This window comes from Labrus bergylta, chromosome 15 (genome assembly GCF_963930695.1).
Source record: "Labrus bergylta chromosome 15, fLabBer1.1, whole genome shotgun sequence".
Taxonomy (NCBI): Eukaryota; Metazoa; Chordata; class Actinopteri; order Labriformes; family Labridae; genus Labrus; species Labrus bergylta.
In genome coordinates this window covers 23,372,491-23,399,532 of record NC_089209.1, presented here as the reverse complement: position 1 = coordinate 23,399,532, position 27,042 = coordinate 23,372,491, and the positions used below count along the sequence as shown (strand labels likewise).

At 40.4% G+C, this 27,042-nt stretch overlaps 1 protein-coding gene across 1 annotated transcript; it reads right to left on the bottom strand.

Annotated features, from left to right (window-relative positions):
• Positions 1–1,912: 1,912 nt before the first annotated feature.
• On the bottom strand, positions 1,913–26,473 carry LOC109999007 (5-hydroxytryptamine receptor 1E). The gene is made up of 2 exons (XM_020653945.3): positions 26,066–26,473; positions 1,913–3,278 (listed from the first exon to the last, which is right to left on the bottom strand). Exon 2 carries the CDS (start codon positions 3,205–3,207, stop codon positions 2,068–2,070), a length of 1,140 nt encoding a protein of 379 aa, XP_020509601.1. The 5' UTR covers positions 3,208–3,278; positions 26,066–26,473; the 3' UTR covers positions 1,913–2,067.
• Positions 26,474–27,042: the final 569 nt, after the last annotated feature.

The following is a 27,042-nucleotide window of genomic DNA, read 5'->3' as shown; positions in this document are numbered from 1 at the left end:
ACCTGATGATTAGTCATGTTAAATGTCACAATGAACCGTCTGTCATATATTGGCTGACAGAAAATAGGGAGTGAATGATGAATCAATGAAACCTTTATTGCCACTGGAGGAATTTGCCTGGCACTGAGAGCATAAGAACACAATACAAACATATAGCCTACAGGACAGTACATAAAAACACATTCAAACATGACATGATTAAATGAGGAATGTCAGTGTCAAGTTAAATGAAGTGCCGAGTGCTAAATTCATCCTGTACAATCAGAGCTGATTGAGCAGCTGAATACTGCGTGGTACAAAGGAAGTGACGTCTCCTTTAGTCCCTGGTCACTCTGGACCTGTGCCCTGAAGAGTTCGTACTCCGACCAAAGGGGGTGCAGAGAGGGTCAGCTGTAATCTTGTGTGCTAAATTCAGTGTGTACCATGGGGTGTACTTGCTGTCAGGTAAGAAAAGCTGCACATCTTCTTTTTCCTCTTCTTTTTATGAGAAAAAAAAAAAGCTGCACATGTGCTTCCCAGTTATCTTGAGCCTGTTTAACAACCTGTTGGTGCAAATATTGTGATATCAACTGATCAGTGTTTTTAATCAGCGTGTAACAAAGATTAACATAAATTAACTTACAAACCCAAGAAGCAGTTTGTCAGCAGCTCCCATGTTCTGATGATAACGTAACTGTTTTTGTTAATATAGTCTGGTTTCTTTTGTAGAGAGTGATTTAAAAGCTGTTTAAAAAACGTCTTCTTCCAAGATATATCTCTGGAGGGATTCTTTCTCTAATGTTATCAGACTCTTAGAATAACAATCTGAGCCTTTCAGAGACAAAAACTACTTTTAGTGGACAGTTTGATGAGAATCCTTTGGCCCTCTGAAAGTTGAAACTTTTAGTCGCTTAGACCTAAAAACAAATGTATACAAAACATCATATTCAGATCTTTGAGATCATTTCTCAAGAGATGTGCCAGTCGTGATTATGTGCTGGGTCTTTGGGAGATGCCAGCTCCCGTTTGAGAGAAGTTTTCCTTCTTTCCCCCTTTTCAGTTGATATTTAATCCACAAAAGAATCAAGAATTGATCTTCTCACCACACAGCTCAGCCACAGGCACACCCATTGTACGAGTGATATAACATTAAAGTTTTACACCGAACATCATGTGCTGTTCTGGAAATTATACTGTTTACTACATAACAGTATTACAGTGAATCATTTCAGCACACATTTCATTCCTGGGCCAAAACATCGCTAAATTTTATTTAATGAAGGCAACACGGCACCAAATGAAGAGTTGTTTTGAAGTTGAACGAGCCGAGACATATAATCCTGATCAGTTAAAAAGTCATTTTTTCCTCTAAAAGACATGAAAACTTCAAAACTCAAAGATGGAAAAAAACCTCCATAACTCAAATCAAAAACTCTAAATGATTGTAACAAACATGTAACAAACTCAAAATGTGTTTTTAAAGAAAAAAAAAGAAACATATACTATGTACTAGTATATTTATGTTTTGCATTGCAGCATTGCATGAAGTCCACTCTATTGGACACTTTTGTAACTACCTCAAACTTATGAATGTTATAATTAACATGTCCTAAGAAGTAGAAATAACATTTAAAAAAATATCCTGCACCATTTTTAATGTCATGCATTAAAGGGTTAAAGTAGAGAGACAATATGGAATCAGGAATATAAAATCTGCCTGTTACTATTTTAACGTAGAGTAGTAAAAGTAGATATTAGTAGTCGACACAGAATCTGTGAGTAATTTACGTTCATTCCTGTGTTAGTACACAAACTTCAGGTCACCCCATGCAGGCCAAAAAGTCTGAACACGCCCCTGGAAGACATCCTTTACTGATTCATTATCACACAAATAGTACACATGGAGATGTTTGAATGAATCCATAAGATGATGGTTGTTATAAATAATTCCTTTATTGAGAAAACAGGGAATACATTGTTTGTTGGGATGTCACTTTTTCAGCATTAAAGAAATCATGAGAGGCTGCACTGCCAGGAGACAGTCAGTTAAACATGAATACATTCCCTTTGATGTTTGTGCCCTCACATCTACGCCTGCTCTTTCCTTCTGAGCAGCTTTTTAAAGGCCAGCTTGAAGTCGTCGTTGAAGCTGGTGTACAGCAGCGGGTTGACGAGCGAGTTGATGTAACCGAGCCACGTGAGGAGGTCAGAGAGAAGCCGAGACGGCCGCAACACCCGCAGACCCACCAGCAGCTCCTTTAAGAAGAACGGCAGCCAGCAGACGATGAAGGCCCCGAGGATGAGGCCCAAGATCCGAGCTGCTTTTCTCTCTCTCGTGGTGCAGATCTGGTTCTTCTCATCCTGCCCGTCCACGTCCGTTTCAAAGGACGGGACGCGGATGTTGGCGTTGAATTTTTCAGAGGGGAGTGTGGGGTCTGAGTTGGACAGGTCTGACACGCAAAACGTATGTGAGACCCTGAAGTTCTGGCCCAGCACAGAGTTCTGGCTGCCCATGCTGCGGCCGCTCAGGTGCCGAGAGGAGCCGCGTTTCTGGTACAGAGTTTTGGCGGCGTTGTAAATCCTGGAGTAGAGGATGAGAATGATGATCATGGGGATATAAAACGCCCCTAAGGTGGAGTAGATGGTGTATCCCAGGTGGTCGTGCTCGATGATGCACTGCTGGATACGGCCCGTGCTCGGCCTCTGCCTCCAGAATAAAGGAGGGATGGAGATGAAGATGGAGATGATCCAGACGGTTCCTACCATGACAGCGGCGCGGCGGGCCGACCTCTTGCGGGCGTACTCGATGGCCTTAGTGATGGCCCAGTATCGATCCAGGGCGATGACACACAGGTGCAGGATGGAGCATGTGCAGCATGTCATGTCCAAACTCAACCACATCTCGCACACCACCTGACCCAGCGACCACCTCTCCATGCTGATGTAGAGAATGCTGGCGGGCATCACCAGGAACGCCACCAGGAAGTCGGTGACGGCCAGCGAGCAGATGAGGTAGTTGGCGGGCAGGTGGAGCTTCTTGGTGGTGCAGATGGCGAGGATGACGGCGCCATTGATGAGTGCGGTGAGGAGGGTGAGGAGACAGAGGACAAAGACCACCGCCACCATCCCATCTGTGAACCGCACCGCCTGCAGAGTGTCAGCAGGGGCACTGGAGCAGTTTGTGACGTTCGGCCCAGAGGTGATCCCCTCTGAGTCCATGTCCATCATGTGACCCGGGCTGGCCCCTCCCTGGAGGCACTGCCAGGGTGATGGCTTTCTCTTAAGGGTCAAAGATCAGTCTGAAAAAACAAAACAGAAAATAATACATTAGAGAAAGAGCGCCGCGTCCATGGTGCAGCGAGCAAATGAGTATGGGGGAGTGTCTATATGCCACTGAGCAGCAGCCCACTGAGGAAGAAACTGAAATGTACGATTGTTTGTTTTTAATGATTAAGCTTTAACGATGATGTTGACGGGTCCAAAACAAATGTATCTTCAAGATAAAGGTCAGATTAAAATGAATATTTAATATTGCTGTTTATGGAGAGAAGGTAAATTCCAATATGTGGTTGATCCTTTTACAAAAGATGCAAAATGAAGGAAAAATGTTTGCTGTGAACAGAGAGAACTGGAAAAATAAAAAATACATGATTTCTTCCTTTTTAGGACTGTAGAGGCCAATTTCAAAAAGCAGGTTTAGTACAAACCCTGCGACCCTGAAATGAGGGGAACACAGGGTCTTCTGTTTTAGAAAGATACATATTGTGTTAGACATATGCATAGTGACTGCCCTCTACAGGTTGAACCAGGTTACTGCAGTTACATTTTTCTATTGGATTCTCTCTCTGACTTTATACCTTTCCAAAAAAGGCATACAAGAAACATGGGACATCCTTTAGTCAAGGAGATTAGAGATAAAGGCCTGCTGTAGGGAGTTAGCCTACATTTACGTCGGAAGAAGATTTATAGACCCCGACAGATGACATTTAAGCTTTACTGTTTTTCTTTATTCACACTCTGTTGTATTTCTGCAAATTCTTATCCAGCCACACATCACTACCACCACTACCACCATGCAGAGCAGTCAAATAAAGGTGATTCATATTTTATTTGATCCTCATTACTTTCTTCAATTGTCACTGTGCATACAGTTCAATTGTCTGGAAATAATTGATGCCCTGCAGCCAATCAGAATTGAGTAATCATGGTGACCATGGTATAAATTGTGATGGTATTTTACTTCCAGACACCTTGGGCACCTAAAAGAGACAGATTAAAATAAATTGTTGAAAAAATAAACGCCAGCAGATGATGATATCTCCTCCTATCCAGAGTTTTTCTTCTTCTCCACTTATGAATACTATCAATCATTCAAATAACAAAGTGTATATCATTTTAAAACTTAAGATGAGTGATCCAGTGTCCGAAAGTTCTTGTCAGCTATAAGACTTGTACACACTGTTGTTCTCAGTGAAGAACCTCCACACAAAGACATCTAACTTGCAGATTTGATGTGTAGGCATGATGTTTCGTCTTCTCTGTCTTGTCTGGACTGCAACGAGCTTTCCTCATAAAAGAATCTGGATGTTTAACTTTATTGTAAATCATTGAAAGAACCGTAAACTTTTCCTCTGTTTTTAATAATGGAGGTTTTGTTGCTTGTGTAGGAAAATTAAACTTCTCTCCAACAAGCGTCATCAGTGATTTATCTCTCAGAGGACTATTTAACAGGAGAGCTGTGTGGAGGAGTCTGTCGTCGGTTCATTACAAGATTTTGTGTCGTTATTTGTGTCGTTATAGACACAGGCTGAGTCCCAAAGCTCTTCACTCCTCCTCCTCCTACTCCTTTTGGTTGTAACTCTGAGCGGAGGAGATGAAAAGAAGAGAGGCTGGGGGTTTTTCTGATGCCTTGAGGAATAATTTAGTTACTTTACATTAGAAGTGTGCTGTGTTGAAGTATTAATATCATTAACTGAAGGGACTGTCTACATTAAAGCACAGCTGGCTCTGTGGCTCTTTTGGTAGAGTCGTCGTCTCTCTTAGATCACCAGCTCCTGCAGTTACATGTCCAATGTGTTCTTGGGCAAGACACTTAACCCCGAATTGCTCCCACTGCTTCGTAGCAGCTTATGAATGTGTATAAATGTGATTAGTTACTTCTGATGGTCTCGCTACATAGCATCCTCTGCCATCAGTGTTTGAATGGGTAGTTGTGACATGCGGTGTGAATAGTCAGAAGACTATAAAAGTGCTATACAAGCTCAAGTTCATTTAACATTTAACTGCAGCCGCAACAGCTTATTATAACCTGAATGTAGGTATTTATATGGAAGCCCACCCCACTGCAGAGGCAGTAGTAGTAGAAAGTAGTTTTAAATTCTTGCAGGTACTTAAGAATTACCACATCCTTCATCGCTTTATATTGTTCACCTCTCATGAGCAGGGGCGTGTCAAGAGGCGTGATATAGGCCCCCCTACAAATCTGATCGGCCACCCCATATGGTTCTCACAGACACAGATTACTGCTATTTAGGGCTAACATGTGAATAAATAATGTTATAATGTGACTTGTTGTAAACAGGGCAGTTCAGACTTGTCTGTTAATTAATAGAGCACACAAATAGGAGGATTATCTGTCTGATATTTACATGAAAAAACTCCAAAAGGCACGAACAGCACAAATACGACCTGGAGGTTAAGTTCAGTGACTGCATTAGCTGAGGTGACACATAGCAAATAAGACAGCTAGCAGCTCCCAGCTGTCACTCAGAGGCCATGCCCCTAATTCTGCATCACTTTTAGCCTTAGTATACTTTAAACAGGTGAGTTGTATAATAATTGTAAATGGACTTGAGCTTGTATAGCGCTTTTACACTGCGTGTCAAACCTACACATTCACGCACTGATGGCAGATGTTATTATGTAAAGTGACCATCAGAAGTAACTAATCTCATTTATACACATTCATACACCACCCATGAAGCAGTGGGAGAAATTTGGGGTTAAGTGTCTTGCCCAAGGACACATCGAAAATGTAGCTGCAGGAGCTGGGGATTGAACCCTGGATCTTCCGGTGGAGAGACGACCGACTCTACCAACCGAGCACCAGACCCCTACGCTGTAATAATTCAGCATGTTGCCATGAAGAGAGAAAAGAGCTTTAGAGACCAATACTATATTTATCTTGCTGTAAACACGTGTATTTCTGCAGTAAATTCTAACATGGGGCTCTATGGGGACTGACTCACATAGGAGACAGCCTCTAGTTGACACTGGAGGTACTGCAGTTTTTTGCTCTTTTTTTTTTCCAATGGCTTCATTTTCAACACCCACAGCTGACACTCACAATAAAAATGCAAGAATGAAGACCTACTAATGACTTCAGAATTTTTTTTTTTTTATATAATATTTATTTACCAAAATATAATTTTTCAAAAATAATATACAAAGCCAACAATATTTTCAGATATTTATTTTATGATTTGTTGCATGAACACTAATATACTGACTGCACTAACAAAGATAACACTTTTGTAGTTTTTAAAGCAGCCTCCTGGCTCTGTTTGACGGTAAAACTCCTTCTGTCAGCCTCTGTAATACTCACAAGTTAAGTTTTTTATATAACGTGATCAAGTCTAATAAATAAAATAGTAAAAATGACTCACTGCACTCTTACGGGGATTATGTGCCGAACTTTGAAAACCGACTTTGGGTCTTTTCAGTGACTCATAATGGTAACATTACATGATTATTAGAGAAGTTGTCAGCACAAAGTAATTAGGAAATAGTTCTGTTTCAACATTATTTTAAGAGATAATGATTTAATGGGATATTTTACACCCACAGCTACACTTCAGGACAAATTTGTTCCACAAAAAGATATGTTGTGCCATTGGGCTCGCATTTAAACTGGTATTTTGTTTTAGTTATTTTTAGGGCTGTCAGCAAATAAAATTAAACAATATGCTATTAGCTCCTAAACTAATGCATGCATTTTTCTTCATCGCATTTATCATGTGCTATTTTGTCCCTTTAGGTGCATTGTTGGTGAGTCTCCGCAGGCATTTAATCATTTAGTTGATTTATTGCGCACATCTCATGTTCCAATTGTGGATGATGAACAATAAGATCTGAATGAGCTCTAAAGCACATGTTGATTCATTAAATGGGACACTTCTCCCTGCGTCCTCTCAGCCTCTCCTTTGGTGGACAGAAGTGTCATCAATGAGATTAAATAATAATTCTTATGCAACAATGCTTTAACGACTGAAACCTCGAGTGAATCATGATTGAAGTTGAATCAGTGGATGGACCGTCCCTGCAGGGGAGGTGATGACCTCTGCCTAGTCACAGACACAGCTGATACCCTGTGACAACCTGAGCTGCAGATTCTTCACATCCTGAGGGAAGGACATGCAGGAGAGGACACTGAGTCTGAATCACCCACCTCTCAGGAACTACAAACATGTTCAATGTTCAGGAATAACTATTAGTAGAAGTCTTTTTATATATAATATTTAAATACACTTATTTTGCCCAAAGCTAAGATAATGTCGGTTTTAAAAGTCATTTAAAAATAACAGGGTTTCTGGCTATCCTTGGAATGGGTATTTAAATGATTATGTTTAACTATCTCAAAGATAAATTCCTGATAAATTCCTTTCTACACCCAAGCCCTACTTTGACATGTTTTGGGATCTTAATGACTGAAAAGGTTTTATGATTCGCTTTGGTAGCTTTTTACCCAAAAACTTTAATAGCTCCAGTATAATCCACCCAAATCAAACTGCATCCATTGTCAGATTGTGTTTGTTTTAAATGGTTAGTTCAGATCTAACAAAATGTTTTTGTCCATCCAACCCTCCTATTAACTAAACCACTTATCACATTAATGGTTGCAGGGGACTGAAGCCGATCCCATCTATCGCTGGGCGAGAGACAGGGTTACAACCTGGACTGATCACCATTAATATCAGGTCTTGACACATGACATACAGCCATCCCCGTCACAGTCACACCTACGGTTAATTTGGAGCCAGCAATGACGAGCATGTCTTTGGACTGTGGGAGGAAGCCGGAGTACAGTTTCAATGTGTCTAACAAGTCACACTGAAGTCGGCTGAAGTCTGTCCGTCTACAACGCTATGAACCCAAAATAAACAGATTTTACTGAGATTTAATGACAGTAAACAGGCTGAGAGGATGCTAAAATAAAGACACCATGATGAGGATTTGTAAAAAGTCTAAAATCAGAGGCGACATCAGGAGGTAAGGAGAAACTCGTAGATTTTCCCCACACAGTGTCACACTGCATTAACTTTCTCACAATATACATCAAGGTCCCTTCTGAGAATATCTGTAAACTTGAGATTCTATATCAGGAAAGTTTTTAGTTCAAAGGCAATGAGTCCTTTGAGCATAAATATCACCACAGGACCGACCTCGATCAGGGTGAGTAACTCTTTTTTTGGAGAAGCACTCATGAAAAATGAAGGTGAGACTCACATATTTAAAGGCAGTGACACTGGAGTCTCATGATGCCTTCAAGGACACTCAAGCAGGATCCCAAAGGATTTCTCATGACCCCCTCTGCTCCCACAGAGACACAAACCAATGCCTCCAACAATAAGTGTCTTATTTTCATCATGAGACCGTCTGGACTTATTACCGTTCAACGTTTCTTCACATTAACATAGAAAACATTTATTAATGAGGTAGATCTTGAAGTCTAAATCCTAAATGTGGTTCAATCCAGCCAGAAACGATGAGAGAGAAACGTATCTGTAAGAGACACAGAGAGGGATTAAAAGATGGAGAATCATCAGAGAAAAAAGGCAGTTCAGTTACTTTTTCCAACACAGACGTTTTGGGCCCAAAAGTGTTATTCCAGAGAGAACATTATGTTCAATCAGGCAGTTTCTTTATTTATTTTCCTGCCTGTGAGGTACAAAAATAGCAGCATGTCACTCCAATCAATCCCTGAATAAATCACAGCTGTCAAACTGTTAATCAGCTCTGACAGTGTCAATTAAGTCCTGAGGTTTGATGAAATCCTTTGAGACTTTGTTCAGCAGTTTAACCTGATGTTTCTTCATAGAGATACTCTATTTCTCCAACAACACAGAGTATCTTGTTTATTTTCTCCTTTAAATGTCTATGTATTCTGAAAATCTCTCCACAGCTGTTTAAACTTTCTGGTGGAGTAAAATGAAGTCATGGCTTCAGGCGACAAAGCAGCAGATGTTGTTATTCAGGCTCTGATAAGACGCTGGCTTTTACAGCGACGGTAAATTCAGAGCGATACTTCAGGGACCTCAGCTCTAAATCATTCTCAGAGCGGCTGGTCACGCCCGGCCGGCCCGCCAGTGAGGGCCATTACTCAGCTGTCAGCTCACCTGGAGAATGGACAACCTTTCGGAGCGGAGATTGCAGGGGAGATTTTGCATCATCATAAAAGTGTCGACATTCAGATTCAAGCATCGGGGCACGATTTGGCCCACACACCAACGGACGACACTGACCTTTAAAAAGTCAGATTCCATCTCTGATATTCAGTAACGTCTGAATTCAAAGCACTCTGCGCTGAAGTGACCACGATAAATATTTGAGTGAAAGAACAAAGATAAATGAAGGCTGATGAGAAAGTAAAGAGGGAATATTAAGACTGTCACTTTATATGAATCACAGAGAGTAGTGGAGAGATGACATGACAGACTGAATGAGGAGAACGACAGTGACAGATTCAAACAGATGATGATGAGTTTCATTTCATCTCACAATCATCCTGATGTTTTTTTTTTGGGGGGCTTTTTGTACCATTAATGGAGAGACAGGACAGTGGATAGAGTTGGAAACCAGGGAGAGAGAGTGGGGAGTAAAACCAGTTTAAAGACCTACCGGGACATCTACATTTTTTGTTTGAATAGAAATGTCCTATAATTTGGGCGTACCAAGTGTGTTTAAAACAGCAGCAGAATGTGTGTCGTGCCTGTGAAGCGGTCGTTACAGAGCTGCAGCTCCTGGAAGAGTCTACAATCTCCCTAAATCCTGTTGTGCCTTGAAGATTCCATGAACACACACCCTCTTCTTCATCTCCTCCTGTTCAGCAGAGGAAAGATTTATTTTGGGCTTTTCGTGCCTTTAATGCAGAGAGAGGACAGTGGATAGAGTCGGAAACCAGGGAGAGAGAGCGGGGAATTACATGCGGAAAGGGGCCATGGGTGGAGGCGAACTCGGACCTACCGCTCGAGACGAGATTCTCAACGCATGTGACGCGCGCCCTACCACTGCGCCACCAGCACGCCCCAGGGCTTTCTTTTTAATAGTGGAAAGATACACTGTGCTGTGGCAAAAGCTATTTTCCCAACGTTTTTGGTCTCTTAGCAACTCTCTCCGTTGATTTGCGCGCTCCCCCCACCACCATAAATGTTTGCTATCCCTGTGCAATAGTATGTGCATACACAACTCTGTATATGCAAAATATGTCATTTTTTCAATGCCATGTGCAATCACACCAGCACTTTCTATGCGCCTAAAGTTTCTAACGTGTTTCCGGTCCTTGTGTCCTGGGCCTCGATTGACTCTCGATATAAGTTGCACATTTGCTCCTCTTAAAAACAAGAGAGGAGCACTGAGGAGTTCAGGAAAATGCTTCTCTGAACGCATTACACACCACCATCCAAAAGGCGGCAGCAGAGGGAGACATCCCATGAGTGAGACGTAAAGAGCCGAGCGAGTAATGCAGAGCAGAGACTAGCATTAGTCAGCAGTTTGTTAAGTTTGTCTCCACAGAGTTTAAGAAACATATTCCTGTAGGTACGAGTGCATATGGTGTTGTTTGTTGAGTTTATTAAGTAAATAATAGCTCGTTTTCCAAATAAAAATGATTGTGATGCTAAATCTGTTAGCTTGCTAAAGGCATTTTACAGTATGTATAAGCATCAAGCTAATCAGCTAAGTTATGCATCTGTGAGAAATCGTGTCCCACCAGCACCCCAGCATACTAGGAGTAAGAATTATTTGAAATCGCTGAAACAATTTACAGTTCTCCAAATATCTATGTGTCTTTACACTTTGGATCCATTGTCAGAGGACGGTTAAATCAGGCCCAAAATGGTCCTGATATCCTTGTTATGTGAACCCTGCTTTAGCCTTACTAATTTTTTTTGTAATGAAGTAAATATGTTTTCATTTCTTTCACATTTCTTTTATCTTCATGATAAGCACTGATGAATGTGTTTTTGCTCCCTGCTGCCTCACCTCATCTTGAAACACACAACAACAACACACCCCACAGAGCCCTGGAACATCTGCACCATCCCTAACAGCTGTTTAGATGAAGACATAACACCGAGCAGGAGGCAGCATGTGTGACCCAGCAGTGAAAGGTTTTATTACTCAAAAGCATAAATCTCTGCCTCCTGCTGATCTTTACTGTTGCTCTTCTAAATCAGTCGGCACACAGACACACACAGGCTGCATCGTTTATCCCGTATGTAGAGAATCAACAGCTCTGTTTCTCTCGTTCACTGCCACTGTTTCCTCTCCTTTGTTCTGTCTCAGCTTCTGCTTAAATGTCAAACTTAGAAATACATAACTGATATCTATCAGTGGCTTGGATTAACAGATAGATATATGTGAAATATTCGTTACTCACTCTACTCATTTTCCCCTGAGACGGGAAAGATCTGTATTTCTTTTCTGAAAAGCGAGCGTCCGATGATGTAAAAATTGTCATTTTGTGTCATCTGCGGCTGCTCTGGTTAGAGAGGGTGAAACTACATCGCTAGTTCCTCATGTTTTCAACCCGCCCATGGAGGGGGGGACCCACTGAAGCTACACACCTATTACAAATCAGTGGGTGTGACCTCACTCCCAGCAACTGGGGCGGACTGGTAGTGTCGGTGCTCTCACTGTTTGCCTATGGACACAGACATAGAGTTTGTTTGCTGGCAGGAATTTCCAAGATACTAATTCCTTCATACTAATGCGACACACCGCATGCGATACTCAGAAATGCTTGAATTATAAAGACGAATGTTGCTCTATGAATACATTCCTAAACCAAAAGGAGATTGGCGAACAGATGAGGAAACAGCAGTTAAAAAAATAAACGTTCACCACACAGCTCATTTTTACAGACTCAGAAATGGCAAAATAAATAAAAATATAAATAAATAAAAGAAACTCATCTGAAGAAAACTTTAATATTATAAATTCATAACAGAAATAAAACTATACTCATTGTGTGCCGAGATAACAATGACCGGGTTTATCCAAAGAACAGGCTGCAGCTAAACCGCCTCGTCCAAGATAATAAAACAATAAAGTGTAGGAGTATTTCAGACAGAGACCCAACTAATTCTGCAAATTGAAAATCACGACAGTACATCGACTAGAAGCAAATATCCTGCAACATCCAGTTACTTCTGTCCCCAGTAAGAAGTATCCTGTTTTATTTAACCTTTATGACCACAGGTAATCTCATTGAGGCATGAGGTCTCATTCTTCATGACTGCTTAGGATAGGACAGGAAGTCATTCTATACAGCTGTTGTTATGGTTATCAATATAGAAGGTTGCACCTTGTGTTTTATTCTCTGCGCTTCACACAGAGTGTAAAAACTAACGTTCAGATGTGCTGAAACATGATGTGAATCATTTCAGTTGTTTCTCCTGCCCAACGCAGACTGACAAATACTCTTGTTAGTGATTATAATAAGTGACTCAAGAAGGGAAAATCTCCAAACGGCGTGTTTGAGCTCACATTTTCTGAAAAGGGACACATATTAGTGTTGCACACGCATGCTAAAGTGTGTATTGCATGATACATGACCTTTAATATCATACGCTGGGAGGCGGATTTGACAACTTACTCACCTAAATGAGTGTAAGAGCCACAGAGATTACTATGCAGCTGTGTTTCAAGGATTTGGGTTGATCAGAGCCAACTGTAATGACCCAACTTTTCCAGAAAGAAATGAAAACTTATATTAAGTGACAACATGTTAAGCAGTTCTGTCTTTTAAACTGTTCCATCTTGTGCTATGACTATATTCATTTGATATGCGATTTGTTTTTCTCAAACCTTTAAAAATGAAAATGTGAAAAAAGTACTTTGTCAGACATCAGTGTCCTTTTTTTAAATAAGGAAAACAGTGCTCATTATGGATTAATATTGGGTCTTTTTAATATACAAAGAGTAAGGTATTTTACTTGCTCTTTTGAAAAGTCTCTTTTTTATGGACTATTTTTTTTAACTTGTTTTTACTTTATTTGAGATAGGACAGTGAAGAGTAAGAAATCGTGTAAACCAACCACTAGTCCACTGGCGCCCCTTGAAAAGGGTCTTGAGATAACATAAACTGTCACTATACCAGTAGATTGATAAGTTGATTGATTGATAACTAAGTATTTCTTATATTGATATAGAAACAAGAAGAAAAGGATATTCTGCATTTTCACTGTCAAAGTGCTGAAATATAAGAATCATTCATGTATGAATTGACTTCAATTTCTTTTTTATAGATATTAGAAAATGGTAGAAACTCAGGATATGTATCATGAGTTGAGTGTATTGTTAATACTAATTAATAATTAATTAATCCTGCAAGTTGTTACATGAATCAACAAATGAAAAATATAACTGTTTGGTTAGAAAATAAATCTCAAATGAGATGAAAACTCAAATAAAACAAAGTCGGAAAAGAGCACTTGACGTCTAATTTGTTCCTCGAACTCCTGGAGCTGCAGACAGTAATCAACCTCGTCGATACTGTAATGAGATTACTGTGGCGCAGGAACCTCGACACAAAACAGTGTACCTGCTGCTTAATTCACTTTGTTGATTTGTTAACTGCTGAGCCTGCGTGTCTGCTGTTTTGACATCATTAAAGAAGCGCAGGAAGCGGGGCGTTCAGTAAACAGAATGAATCATGGGAAGCGAGCAGAAACCAAAGGGTTGTTTTGCTGTTTTTCAGGATGACAGGCAGCAAGGCCATCTCCTGTCTGTTTACATCTCATTGTTCGGCGCTGCCCTGCAAAGAGAAGTACGCTACTGATTTGTTGTCCTTGATTGCAAAGACAGGAATAAAAGTCGCTCATTGAAGCCTGTAGGTAACAAAACATTACTCACTGCAACTCAGGAACATTGTGTTCCTGTTTATGCACAGACAGATGAAAGCTGAACGGCCAGTAATCATATAGGGCACACGTGCAGAAAACTCCTGAGAAAGTCCTGATATTTGCAGGAGGAGTTGCATGTGTGAACGCAAGCAGCCACATTTTTCAAACTGACTTTTCCCAGAGTTTCCCCTGACAGAATCCTATTTTTTAGTCTATTTTGAAATACCAGATCAAGAACATTTCAGGAGCAGCCTTTTGAAATGATCTTAAACCATAAAGAGGCTGCAAGTTAATTCAGGCCATCATAATGACGAGGGGAGGGGAAAACTTTTTCAACGATTTTTCCAAACTTGAAAAATGTAAAATGAATTTTACCGCTTAACACTAGGCTTCCTCCCTGAATGGAGTATGCAAGTGCAACTTGTGTGTCCTTGTGTGTAACGTCTCCAGACCGTCTCCACGCATGTGGTGTCGAGCTGTTCACAGCCTGCTTTACTGTACACTGATTTTTCCTGACCGCTGGAAAGTTTGTGTGTGACATCTCTTATAAACACTGCAGCTGGACGCAGATGGCCTAGAGGTTGGGTAGCGCCTCATGGTCAGACTGTGGTCCTTCAAGCAGGTCCCCTCTCTCTCATCCTGGTTTCCTGCTCTATCAACTGCCTATCTAATGAAGGCTAAAAAAATAATCTGATTTTTTTTTTTACTGTGGCGCAGTTATCACCAACTCTCAGCAGATGGTTTTTCGCTCCACTTTAACTGTGTGTGGATGTTAGCACCAGTGTGTGCGAAATTCAACGCTTGACTCTTTTAAATCACATAAACAGCTCCAACCCAGCGAGACACTGTTTGCTTTTCAGCACATTGAGCAACACATTTAACTCCCTGCATGTGTTTTGTGCCTTTTTGATTTATTTGCATAGGTGTAGCGGACGCAAATGTTGAACAATCCTTTCATGAATCAGACCATCTGTTATGAAATACCCCCCCTCTATCCTCTTTTATTATTCTTACCCTCCCTGTCGTTTTTTGTCATTTAAGATAACCAGTAAAAACCTTTTCTTCTTCACAGTTGGATGTTTGAGGTTTTCTCCAAAAACATCCTTCAAAAATATGTTTTTCTGTGTTCTGTGAGATTAGATTGCACATTGAAGCATCTTACTGTGGTCTCAGGATTTCCTGAATAAAACGTGTCTTTGTCCCTCTGCCAAGCTCTAAATTACCAACACCTAAGAAAGACAAAAATTACCCCTAGATCACATGAATTGACTTTTTCCCCCCCATGTAATAACTTTCTTTTCAGCCAGCCTCCACAACGCTCGGTGTTAGATGGTCGATTAATGAAATAACAACGTCTTTTGAAGAGCTGAATAAATATTTTGAAATGGATAATGTGACAGTCTGAGGGGATCAAGAATGATTACCACATTCTGATTTATATTCCAATCTCCCTGTCACATTTCCATAATATCTGCTGTTCTGTAAGCCCTGAAGACATAAAGGCAAGGACAGAGAGAAAGAAACCTCCCCTGTGACGGGACCAAATTCACATGCTGTCATGTCATGTATGAAGGATTCACAGTTCTGGAAAAGAAAATTGAGATTATAAGATCAGACAGCAGGCTGCTACAGAGCTGTGAAACGTGTTAACCTACAGGTATGATGGAGGCTGGATGTGTGTGACTTTATATCCATTTATAGAAAGCCTCGCCCAGCTTATCTGAGCAGGAGTGATTTTCTCCTGCCTCGTCTTTGTCTCCTCTCCTGTCCTGTCCTGTCTCTCCCCGTCCTACATTTTCTTTGTTCTTTCAACCCTAACACCTCTAACAGCTCCTTGCTTTTTTCTTCTCCACAAAGAGGAGGCCCTCAGGATAACATGGAGGGGCGTATGGTGCAAGAATCAAGTAAAGAGTCTGTTTATTTAATGGAGAAGACTGAAGGTGCAGTCCTAATACTTAAGTGGTGGCCGATAGTAGAGTTGTCCTGACACCAGAATGTTAATCTAGAACAAATACAAGATAATGATATACCTGTTTCATTACCATGGCAACAAAATAGAAATCCACACCTGATTTTGGGCCATTGCTTTTTTTTAGAACCAAATAACGCAGGCAAACTCCTGCGCACTGTCTCCATTGCACAAATACTTTGGCAACGATTGGCAGCAAAACATTGCCAAAGTATTTGTCAGCAGCGTTTTCTCCCAGAAGCCAAGAGAAGCCAGGCTTCTCAAGATTATTCAGAACTGATGCTATCATTTCAACACTTTGTATAACAGTTTGTTTGCAGCTGTTGCTGCTGTATTTCATCTTCCCCATTTCTCATTTTACAAGTGAAACAGCACTGCTCTACATGTTCTGTGGGAGAATGCGCGGTGTACTGCAGCAGGAGCATTAGCTCTGTCTGTAGGGACTCGGGTTGGGAACCGTTTCAAGTCCCAGTGTTGACCAAAATATGGAACGTTCTGGTAACTGAGTTCCTGAGTATACCGAACCCCCAACCTCTCTGGTGCGCTCTATGCGAAGCAGCCCCACTCTTACATCTCTCCTTTAAACATGTCCACAGGTCCTGTTTGTGCATGTGTGTGAGTATTTTCAGGCCTATTTGTGTGAGCAGCATATCTCTCAATAACAGAGTGTAAAACTACAATTTCACTCAGGGATTAATAAAGTATGTAAAATTAAATTGATATAATTTAAAAATTACTGTTTTTGAAAACAGCACCGTCTCTGTCGTTGTGTAAACTGGCAATATGCAGTATACGTGCCCACTAACCTTCCAGTCAAGGCCATGTGCAAATTGGTGGACTACAACAAAAATGGCGGACTCACAAGTTCTCGTTGTGCAGATGTCGACTGTCATCACTCTTATTCAACATTTTTCTTCAAATGTACTCTCTTTGCAGTTTAGGATCATGTGGAGTAACAGCCCCAATGCATTGTCCTTCCATACAAACGTTTTGTGTGTTACGAAGTCACACCGCCAACTACTGGCCTGGCATGTATACTACAGTGTTTTAAGTCGTATTTGCAGATCCATGTGCACAAAGTTGTCATAATGTTGCCGTCTGAATGCAGATTATTTTAGAAGTTTGTAAAAAAACATGTCTCAGAGGAAGCCAGTTGAAGTTGGCATCACTTGGTGAAGAAATAAGCAGATGAGGCAATGGTCATGTCACAGCCAAACTGTGATTAGTCAGGATGGATATGTCAATTCTGCCTGTTTTTAACTATGGAGCAATTTGAGCATGTTGAGCACTTACAACACTGTTGTATGTTTGATAACCTGCTGAGAAGAGAGAGAGAGAGAGAGAGAGAGAGAGAGAGAGAGAGAGAGAGAGACAGAGAGAGAGAGAGAGACAGAGAGAGAGAGAGAGAGAGAGTTAGTGAGTCAGTGTCACACGTTATCTGGTGTGTAAGTTCTGCATCTATATGATATCATTGTTTGTACAATGGGAGCTATAATAGCAAATCTGGTTGCATCACATTTCCTCCTAAGCAGCAACATCTTTCTGTGGAGCCCCCAAAAAGTCTATGCAGAATAGAGGTGTTGTCACACTTAGCTTCCCTAAACATTTCCCCCACACCATGCCACTGGTATTTATGCAGTTTAGACCATAGACTGTAAATATTACTGGACGAACCCTGACCCGTCTGTTACATAGGCAGCAAATGAGTCCAATCGACGGCCGCATCCATATTGGATTTGCAGTCTCAACCTAACTTCGGATCAACCTAACGACAGCAGTAAGGCGGGACCGGTGGGACTTAGCTCCGCCCATTCAGTTCGACGTTAGCAGTCCACTTCACATCAAAGCTAACAGCTAGGCTGCTATCATCCCCTACTGCTGCTTGTCCGGAGTTATCTCTATAAACAGTAAGTTAACATTTAACTTTTCTACAACACAGTTAAAACTAATTATATTCAACCCAAATATTTAATTAAAGTCTTAAAACTACACTTTCTTAAATATACAACTATGGTTATTAGTTATTTGTCAGAGCAGTTAGACTTTGTCAGTGTTAGCAGAGAAATACATTAACAAAGTTTTATCCATAGACTGTAAATAAATATGAGACATCCAGAAGAAATGAATATTACAAAGCATACAGTTCATGTTACTGTTCTGACAAAAAGAGGAATGTCTGTGTCTTATATTTACTGATGTCAACAGCGATGTGGGTGAACATGACAATTGAAAAATAATGATTTAGTATTTATTATAAGACATTTGTTTTCTATAGAACCCCATGAAGTCATGGAGTCTGTGGACAGTGTCAGCTTCACACCAAAAACTTTAAGTATTAGAAAAAATAGTGTTTAAGACTGGCATCTATTATGATGAGTTGCAGCTACCTTGTTCAATATTATTCCTGCAGATGTGGCTCATAACAAAAAAACAGCCTGAGCTGTCACATGTAGTTAACTGTACATTTTGTCTTGTCTGAGGCATTAATTGAACACCTTTGTATTTCTCCTATAGACACAGTGTGGATTATTGGTGACTGGTCCATGGAGGTGCCCAGAGAGCTGCAGAGACAGAGGAAGAAACCTGAGCCTCAACAACATCTGCATTTGTTGGTTCTTCTGGGGTGGACTTCAGTTGCTTCTCTTCAACAGCTCGCTGTGAGGGAGGTCTCCCCCGGATGGCCTGAGTGATGACACCCACAGGCTGAGACGTGTTTTAAGCCTCTTGACAAACTGTTACACCGCACTTGCCTGTCAAGCTGGTCAGCTACACGCCTTATTGTGAATAACTCTTATCCTTCATCAAATCAAACGACCCCCGTACAGTGTGTGTCGATCGAGACATGACCTAATCAGACCTATTTGTTTGTTTTGTATGTTAATCTCTGCTGTAAAAACAGACTTTTTGAATGTGGTTTTTCAGATTAAAGAAATATTTCTATATAAATAGACTCCTTTATGTCTACTTATGAGTATACATTTCAGATTTGAAATGACAAGACTAAAATGTGCATTAATGCTCAACTCAATAGCTTAGGGAAGGAAGTCTACTTTTCCACAACTTTTTATTCTTTTGACATTTTTTTTTTACCAAATACTAATGGAGTTCATTTCTGAAAATGGGATGGAACAGAGTCATTGCAAAAATATGCCCTTAAACACAGCCCCACTCTTAAATCAAGATACATGGAGAGTAAATAAGATCAATAACTTGTGAATAAAAACAGTTAAAAATGATTTAGAAATGTAGTCTTCCCAGATCAATATCACATAATATCAACTTCTCCCATCTAAACTGGACAAAGGGTTTTAAAATGGGAAGAAAATGGTTTGATTGCAAGTTGTTTGGAGGAGATCTAGTTTTATTTGAACAGCTGAAGCATGAATACAGTCTTCCAAGGTGCAAACCCTCCTCCTCCTCCTGAAGCCTGTGGAGCTCCTTCATGTACTGCTGTCTTATCTGCTGGCCATCTTCTCTCAGCAGAACTTTGACAGTTGAAAAGTCATTCAGAAGAAGCTCGAGCATGTGACATGGATCCAGGAGAACGTGGACTTTTAGTGAGAGGTCTTCAGGATGACAAAGAAAGAGAGAAAATAGCAGTTATTCATTAAATCATTTTTTTGTTCTCATCTATTTTTCTGTATTCATCTGTGTGTAAGAGCACATTTATAAATTCAACAGTGTACTACCCAGACAACAAAGGTACAGTATTCAGGTAATCAACATCTATTCAAAGTTAAGAAGATAAACATTATTGTAATCATGCTGTTTTCAGCTCTCTCACTCACACAATGATATTCCACATCAAATTGTCTCAGATTTTGTGTGAGGAAAAATTAAGCAGTTTATTGTGGATAGTACTTCATCTTAACATGAAACAAATATAACCTGAATTATTTAAATCATTAACAGGTCCCAACTCTCTGTGCTTTAGTACAGAACATACAGTAACTCATTTATTATTAACATGAGCTCAGTACATGGCTGTATTCTTCAAACTATTTCTTGTACTTATGGCTTCATATCTTATTTTCATTCCATGTTATTTATATTTTATAGTTCTTCTGCTATATTCTAAGAGCATCTGTAACGATTAAAAACTATATCAATAACCATATTAAATTTCCCAGAACTCATACAAAGTGAAGTTTTTTTTTATTTGTTAACAGTTTGCTCAAATCTTAAGACACTACATCAACCATGTAACTTTAATGTCATCCTCTATAACCTACACAGCACATTAGGTTCAGTTCAGTTTATGTTACTGACGGATAATTACTACACAAAGTTTGTTTTTAATGTCCACATTTACGTGGAGTATAACATTCCTCATAACGTCAGATAACCACCGAGGTGAACCTTTAGCTTCTAACATCACACAAACTCATTATTTTCAACAACAAACATTTCTAAACCATTGACCGCAAATAATGGGCTACACTGAGTACTGTTAGCCAGCTGGTTAACAAGCTAACGCTAAACAAGCTAGGTCTGTAAATATAAATACCGACACATGAGTAAGCAGTAAATATAACACTACTATATCACTTACCGAAGAAAACTGAAGCATCAACTTGTTGGATGGTCTGTTAACCGCACAGCAAGCCATGTATGTTGTCAGATATGTGTTAAACAAATTCTCCAAACGAAGTAAAAAAGAGGAGAAATCAGACGGAGCAAGCTGTTAGCCTCCTGACCTGCTGACCTGACAGACAGATGCAGCGTGCAGAGCTGTCAATCAAATCTGACACAACCAAATATGGGCATAGTCGTTTTCCTTAATAGAATAAAATCCGACGAGTTATAAAAAAATTCACCCCCCCCCACAGTGTGAGGAGAAGGGGCCGTCAACTTATCAGATATATCTCGTTTTTTGAACCAGGCTGTAAACATGTTGATTCCTGTGGTAAAAACGGGCTTTTTTGGCTGTGGGCTTATGGCACTTCAGGCGCTTCTGCAGCCAGCCTCAAGCGGAACCTCGAGGAACTGCAGTTTTTAGTACTTCCGCATAGGCTTCATTTTTCGAGACCGGAGGTTGCCCCTTGGTTTAGACAGTGCTCTCTCTTTCTCTCTCGCTGCAGCTTTTCCTACTGGGCTTTAATTCCTGCCGACTCACCTGCTGTGCTCTGCTCATGGCTACACTCACTTATTTCGCGCCTTGTAAAGAAATTCTTCAATGCACCAATTACCAATTACATGCCTCAGTCCATTTGTTTTGCACCTGAAAAAGAAGGTGAATAAAAATAATAATAAGTTGTAACAAACAGAAAGAAATTAGAAATCCACGATGATTGACTAAAAGAGAAACGGCAAGAAAACTTATTTGAAAGACCAAAGAATAGAAACCAAGACTAAGGCCCGACATACGCTCTATGATAGTTAAAATGTTGTGGTGGAATGTCATTTTGTACTGTACGAGTAAATTGTTTGCAATGTATAACTAAAGCTCAAGATTTATGTGCTCACACCATACGAGTAAAATCAGGACTGAGCACTGACAACCTAAAGTCAGATGTGTCAAATGCAGAGCTTAAATAGACACACTTTCGGAAACACTCAGCATCACCAACAAACACAAGCTAAGCAGCTAAATCACAGCAAATATTCCCTGTCAGCTGGAGATCTGCAGCTACTAATCAAAATTTCCAACATGACAAAAAGTCGTCCAATTGGTCAAGAGCAGCTGAATGATGACGCAGAAATCACGTCAGAACCAGCCTGAAATCACATTGTGTATGTATGCCAAAAGGATCTGCAGATCAGTCACTTCAGGCTGCGGCTACACAGTAGTGTGTGCGTTCAGAGACTTATAGTCAAAAATCGTTTGAAAATGTCTTTGGATATTGCAGTTTGAGACCAGCCTGAGGACCTTAACTTACTGATTGAAGAAGGCAGGAACGTTCTGCAAGGAACAACCACTACGTAGGAGTTCATTACATCATATAGAAAGTTTAAAATAGACGCCCAGGTTCAAAGATACTCTCCTTTAAGGCTGAGGAAACCTCAAGGTGTGGGGTAAAAAAAATGGCTGATTTGGTAAAGTTATGGAATGATAGTGACATTCTTTTAAAGACCTCAGAGTCAAGTGTAGATAGAAACCGTGATAAACAACAGTCTACAATGTTTTTGACCCACGCATCCACCTCTACCTCCTCCGCAGATTTAAAAAAAAATAACAAACACTTTAAGAGTTTGGTCAAACACAGATGGACACCTGGGAGGACGGTCTCCGAGGGAAACTGTTTCCTGTAATCAGATCTACTAATGCCTGACTCTAAGGGTTAAATAAGCAAAGATAATTAGTAATAAAGAATCAAACAAACCTAGAAGCCTCATTTACCAGCTCAGGCTCTAGTTTTCTTTCTCCAGCACACACAAACACACACACAAAGTGAGTCAGTACGCCCACTCTGCACTTGAGCCGCTTCACGCAGCACATTCTGAGAATGACCATTCAGCTTCACTTCTCACCTCAGTCTGACATGAAACACAGGCAGACAGGACTGAGTCAGCTCAGCACAACTTCACACTACTCAGAATAAAGCAGACACATCACTCATGGTGAATCACTGCCGGGGTCGACAGAAGATCTTCATACTTTCAAATCCAACAGATGCCTAAATTCTTAACAGGTGTTAAAAACGGGAAGTCACATGAAGTCAATAATGACAGAATAAACAGTTTTTTGTTCATGTGTGTTGAGAGCAACGATATGACCAGAACAGCACAGCACACACTTACAGATTCATTCACCAACAAACACAATCTAAACACTGCAGCAGTTCTCAGTAGAAAGTGACTTTAGGGCAAACAGACATGGAAGGAAGAAAAGGTATTGATAGTTTTTTTTTTACTTTTTACGAAATATACATGAAGAAAAATGAAAAAACTCTGGATGAAGTCAGTAGCCGTTTTCCCACGTTTTCACGTATGCACTCCAGAAAATATCTAGAAAATTACAGGAGGACTGCTCCGGAGATTCTCCCGACCTGGCTGTTCACATGCTCCTCACAGCGGGGGACTAATGGACGAAGCAACAGAGTCCGCTACACAACGTTATAATGAGAATATTTGCCTTTATATCAATGCTATGTGTAATCCAATGGAATGACAACATCCACAAAAGAGCGGAGAACAACATACTGATGAACAGAAAACACAATGCAGCCGTTTAATTACGCTGAAGGAGATCGTAGTGATAGCATGCAGACAATCTATGCACCGTGCAGCAGTCACAGTATATAAACGTCACTCCCCCTCCTATCGAGCTGAATTCTCCGTAGAATATTCTGCGGCGTTCTCACATCAGCCCACTTGGACTTGCTGGCAGGAGAAACTCCGGGTGAAGTTGGAGCGAAAAATTTGTCTGTTTGTCACATATAGGCCTACAGCTCCTCCGGGAAATATCCTGAGTTCTTCAGGAGATTTCTGCTCGTGTGTAAGTCCTAATAGAGACGGCTTGAACATGTCAGAGCACGAGCTGAACGTGAGTAAAAATGTACTTGCTGCGGTCATTGTTCTTCCTTTCTTCCTCAGTCAGTTTGCTTCATTTTATTCAAGTGACAATCCACAGAGTGTGTTATGCTCTGTTGTACTCAAGGTTCCCCCTAAACCAACAGGATATCCAATTTGATTTTGATCATCTGAGTAGATTAGATCACTCTGACCAGACTTCACACCACAGGAACATCTGACAATATCATTTTAAGAGCCATGAAATAATCTGGATTTTGCTTGAGCAAAATAATCTGGTCAATTTTGGGCCTGATCCTCCCTTTCTGACAATCTTTAGCAAAGTCAAGCTCTGTAACACACCATCTCCACGTCTCTATTCAGATCTGTAGAGATAGATATACATATTTATTGCGTTGATCCCTCTAATGCAGTTATCAAACACGTGTGGAAAAGATATGAAATAAAGACAAGATGGTCAACTAGAAAGTAACTGCTCATGTATGAGCATCACCGCTTGAAACTCTGGAGAGTGAAGATGCTTGTTGTAATCCATATAGCGCCCTCTGCTGATCACAACCATGATGAGACCTGCTAGTGTAATACTATGATACTGAAATGAAATGTTGTTTGACTGGTCAAAAAATCTAGTATTATCGGCGCATGTCTTCAATAATTAGCCGTCACTGGATATGATAATATCGGCCAATATTAACGGCTGGCCTATTAATCAGTCGGGTTCTAGTCAGGACTGTGTTTGTTGTTGGATGGGTCTGTAAGTGTTTGCTGTGCTGCTTTGGTCATATTGTTGATCTCCAAACACTAAAGGAAGAAAATTCTTTAATCTATCATGATTTGTCGTCGTGTGCAGGCTCTCTCACATTTTCAGCATCTGTTAAGATTTTAAAATCTCTCTGTTTGTGTAAGGCTTTAGGACTGTTGAAAGGGATTCAGGCCAAAAATCAGCCTGATTATCTCAAAGCGGTACCCTGCTTTCAGGCTGGCTACATTGAGACATATTCAGACATAGAGGAGTCAAATAAACTCAAAATCTAAATCCCCTCTTGTGTGATGAGTGCAGGACTCACAAGTAGGCAGGTACTGTAGAGTCTCCAATCGTTTCAGGATTTATTTCAAACTCTGACAGCGATGGATACCCAAATCCCTCTTTTGTGTCTGAGCTCTTGTTTTTAACTGATGCTGTCAGTTGAGTCATCAAATATGAAAAAGTATTTCTAAAATACATTTCCTCACAGTTGTTTGATGTAGTGTCCACACAAGAAAAATAACTACGGTCTATATATGTCTTCCCGATCTTCCAGGATAGGGCAGTAGATGTTTTTATAAGACAAAGTTATAACTTTGATTCTCTTTTTTCGTCCAAGCAACAATCAAACTCATAAACATGGTACATTCATAAAGTTGTTATAAGATCCATACTTTGATTATTTTTGATACCACGTGTTCAAATGAAACCATCTCTGTTATTTTAATGATCGAAAGTATCTGAAAGTGCCGAAGCTTTAAAGAAACTTCAGATCGTTGGACATATTTTAAACTGAAAACTGTCTTCAAGATAGAGAGCATTGTTTGCTTTGCACTAAAAGGTTGACCATTTATTTGTACAATTAGGACCATGTGCAGGAGATTGTTTGAAATTTATTTTGATTCAAAACAAGAAATTACCTTTTTTGTTGTTGCCCAGGACATTTATTTTGTTGTTGTGGTTAAGGTTTTTTTTTAATACCACATCTCCATTATATTCATGATCGTGAGCATCAAAAAGCATCAAAACTATGTCATTAGACAGGTGCGTAGGAGATTAATGAATCCATCAAAATTGCAGGCCAACTCCTACACACAGTACAAATTGCATGAAAACAGCATTGCCAATGATTTTGTGCAATTTGGACCGTGCGCAGGAGGTTGTCTGCCAGTTTTGATAACAACAAGAAATTACTCAGTTTAAGGTGCATAATACTTCTATGTCTGTTTAAAGAGATTGATATCATTTATTTTCATTTTCAAGTACACTTAAAATGTTGGTGCTTAAAATTCTTCTTTTTGCTTCCTGCCTTACATGAATCTTTGATTAACCTTTCAATTTATTGAGCCTAAAAGATTCACCTTTGCTGATATTTTCTCCCGAGCTTTTCAAACATGATCGTCTCTGTGTTTCATATTTGTTATTAAAAATTTTGAATGAAATCATTCATAAAAATCTTTATCATCTGCCTAAACTATGAAACACGTTGTCCCATTTTATCTGCCTCTGCTGTTCATGAAGAATGCAATATTGTAGCTTCTGTTTTTATCCTCCGACACCTGAACATCACCTGATGTTGAGGATGCAGCTACAGCATGGACTGATAGTGTCACACTGTTTTTATTAATGAAATACAGTAGGAACAGCGGCAGCAGGAAGAATGCTGACTGACCGGAGAGGATAGAGCACCTGTGGAAACACGCACACATCACACTACACTAAAACACGCACACGCACGCACACACAACCCCACAGCTACAAGTTGAGTTCACTCACCCTTCATGATCAGTCCCCGTTCTGCTCTTATTTCTCCTCCATCCATCCTGTTCATGGTAAATATCTGAACTAGATGTTTTGTCTGTGTCGCTCGTGAATTGCGCAAATCTGCAGCGTTTTCTCTTCACGTGACGCACACACTCATTAACTCTCCGCGTGCGTTAATCCATCATCTTTCATTCCGCTGCTCGTGGAGAGACACAGGAGAACTTCACGTTTCCACACCTGCTCAGTCCGTGTCTCCTCTGATCGGCTCTCCTCCTGCAACGCGATGTCGGTACTTTGCTGCGTTCAAGTGCTGCCGGAAATGTGCCAATTATGACTCGTTCGCACACGAGTCGACAGCGTTGTAGACACCCTACGATGACATATTCATTTAAAAGCACGACTTTCTGTCATGTGATGAGTTAGCTGATTAGATAATATAGTCGTGATGGCCACAGTGTTTTGTTTTTTTTTGTCTTTGAAAGCAGAGCAAACAGGAGGGTGCAGCAGGCAGTTCACACAGTTTTGAGGTCACTTCTTTAAGGCTATAGGGCACCCAGGAGGGTTCAAATGAGGGGGGAAGTGGGACTGATGCTGCAATCATGTGCTCCTCAGATGGTTCCAGTTTGCGTGTTATGCTAAATGGTAAATGGACTTGAGCTTGTATAGCGCTTTTCTAGTCTTCTGACTACTCAAAGTTTACACCCATTCACACACTGATGTCAGAGGCTGCTATGTAAAGTGACCATTAGAAGGAACCAATCCCATTCATACACATTCATAAGCCTGTGACTGCAGGAGCCTCAAGTTGGAAGATGACCGACTCTACCACTGAGTCACAGCCGACCCACAGTGTTGGGAAGTCATTCTTCAGATTTTAGTGTTCATGTGCTTTCAAATCCAGAAAGTTGGAATGTTTTAACAACAACAACAACAAACTGTGTGGATACTTCAAAGAAGATGTGGCAATACAATATTACAAATACATTTGA

Coding starts and splice junctions, on each gene's coding strand:
- LOC109999007 (XM_020653945.3), bottom strand. CDS start 3,207: ATGATGGACATGGACTCAGAGGGGATCACCTCTGGGCCGAACGTCACA.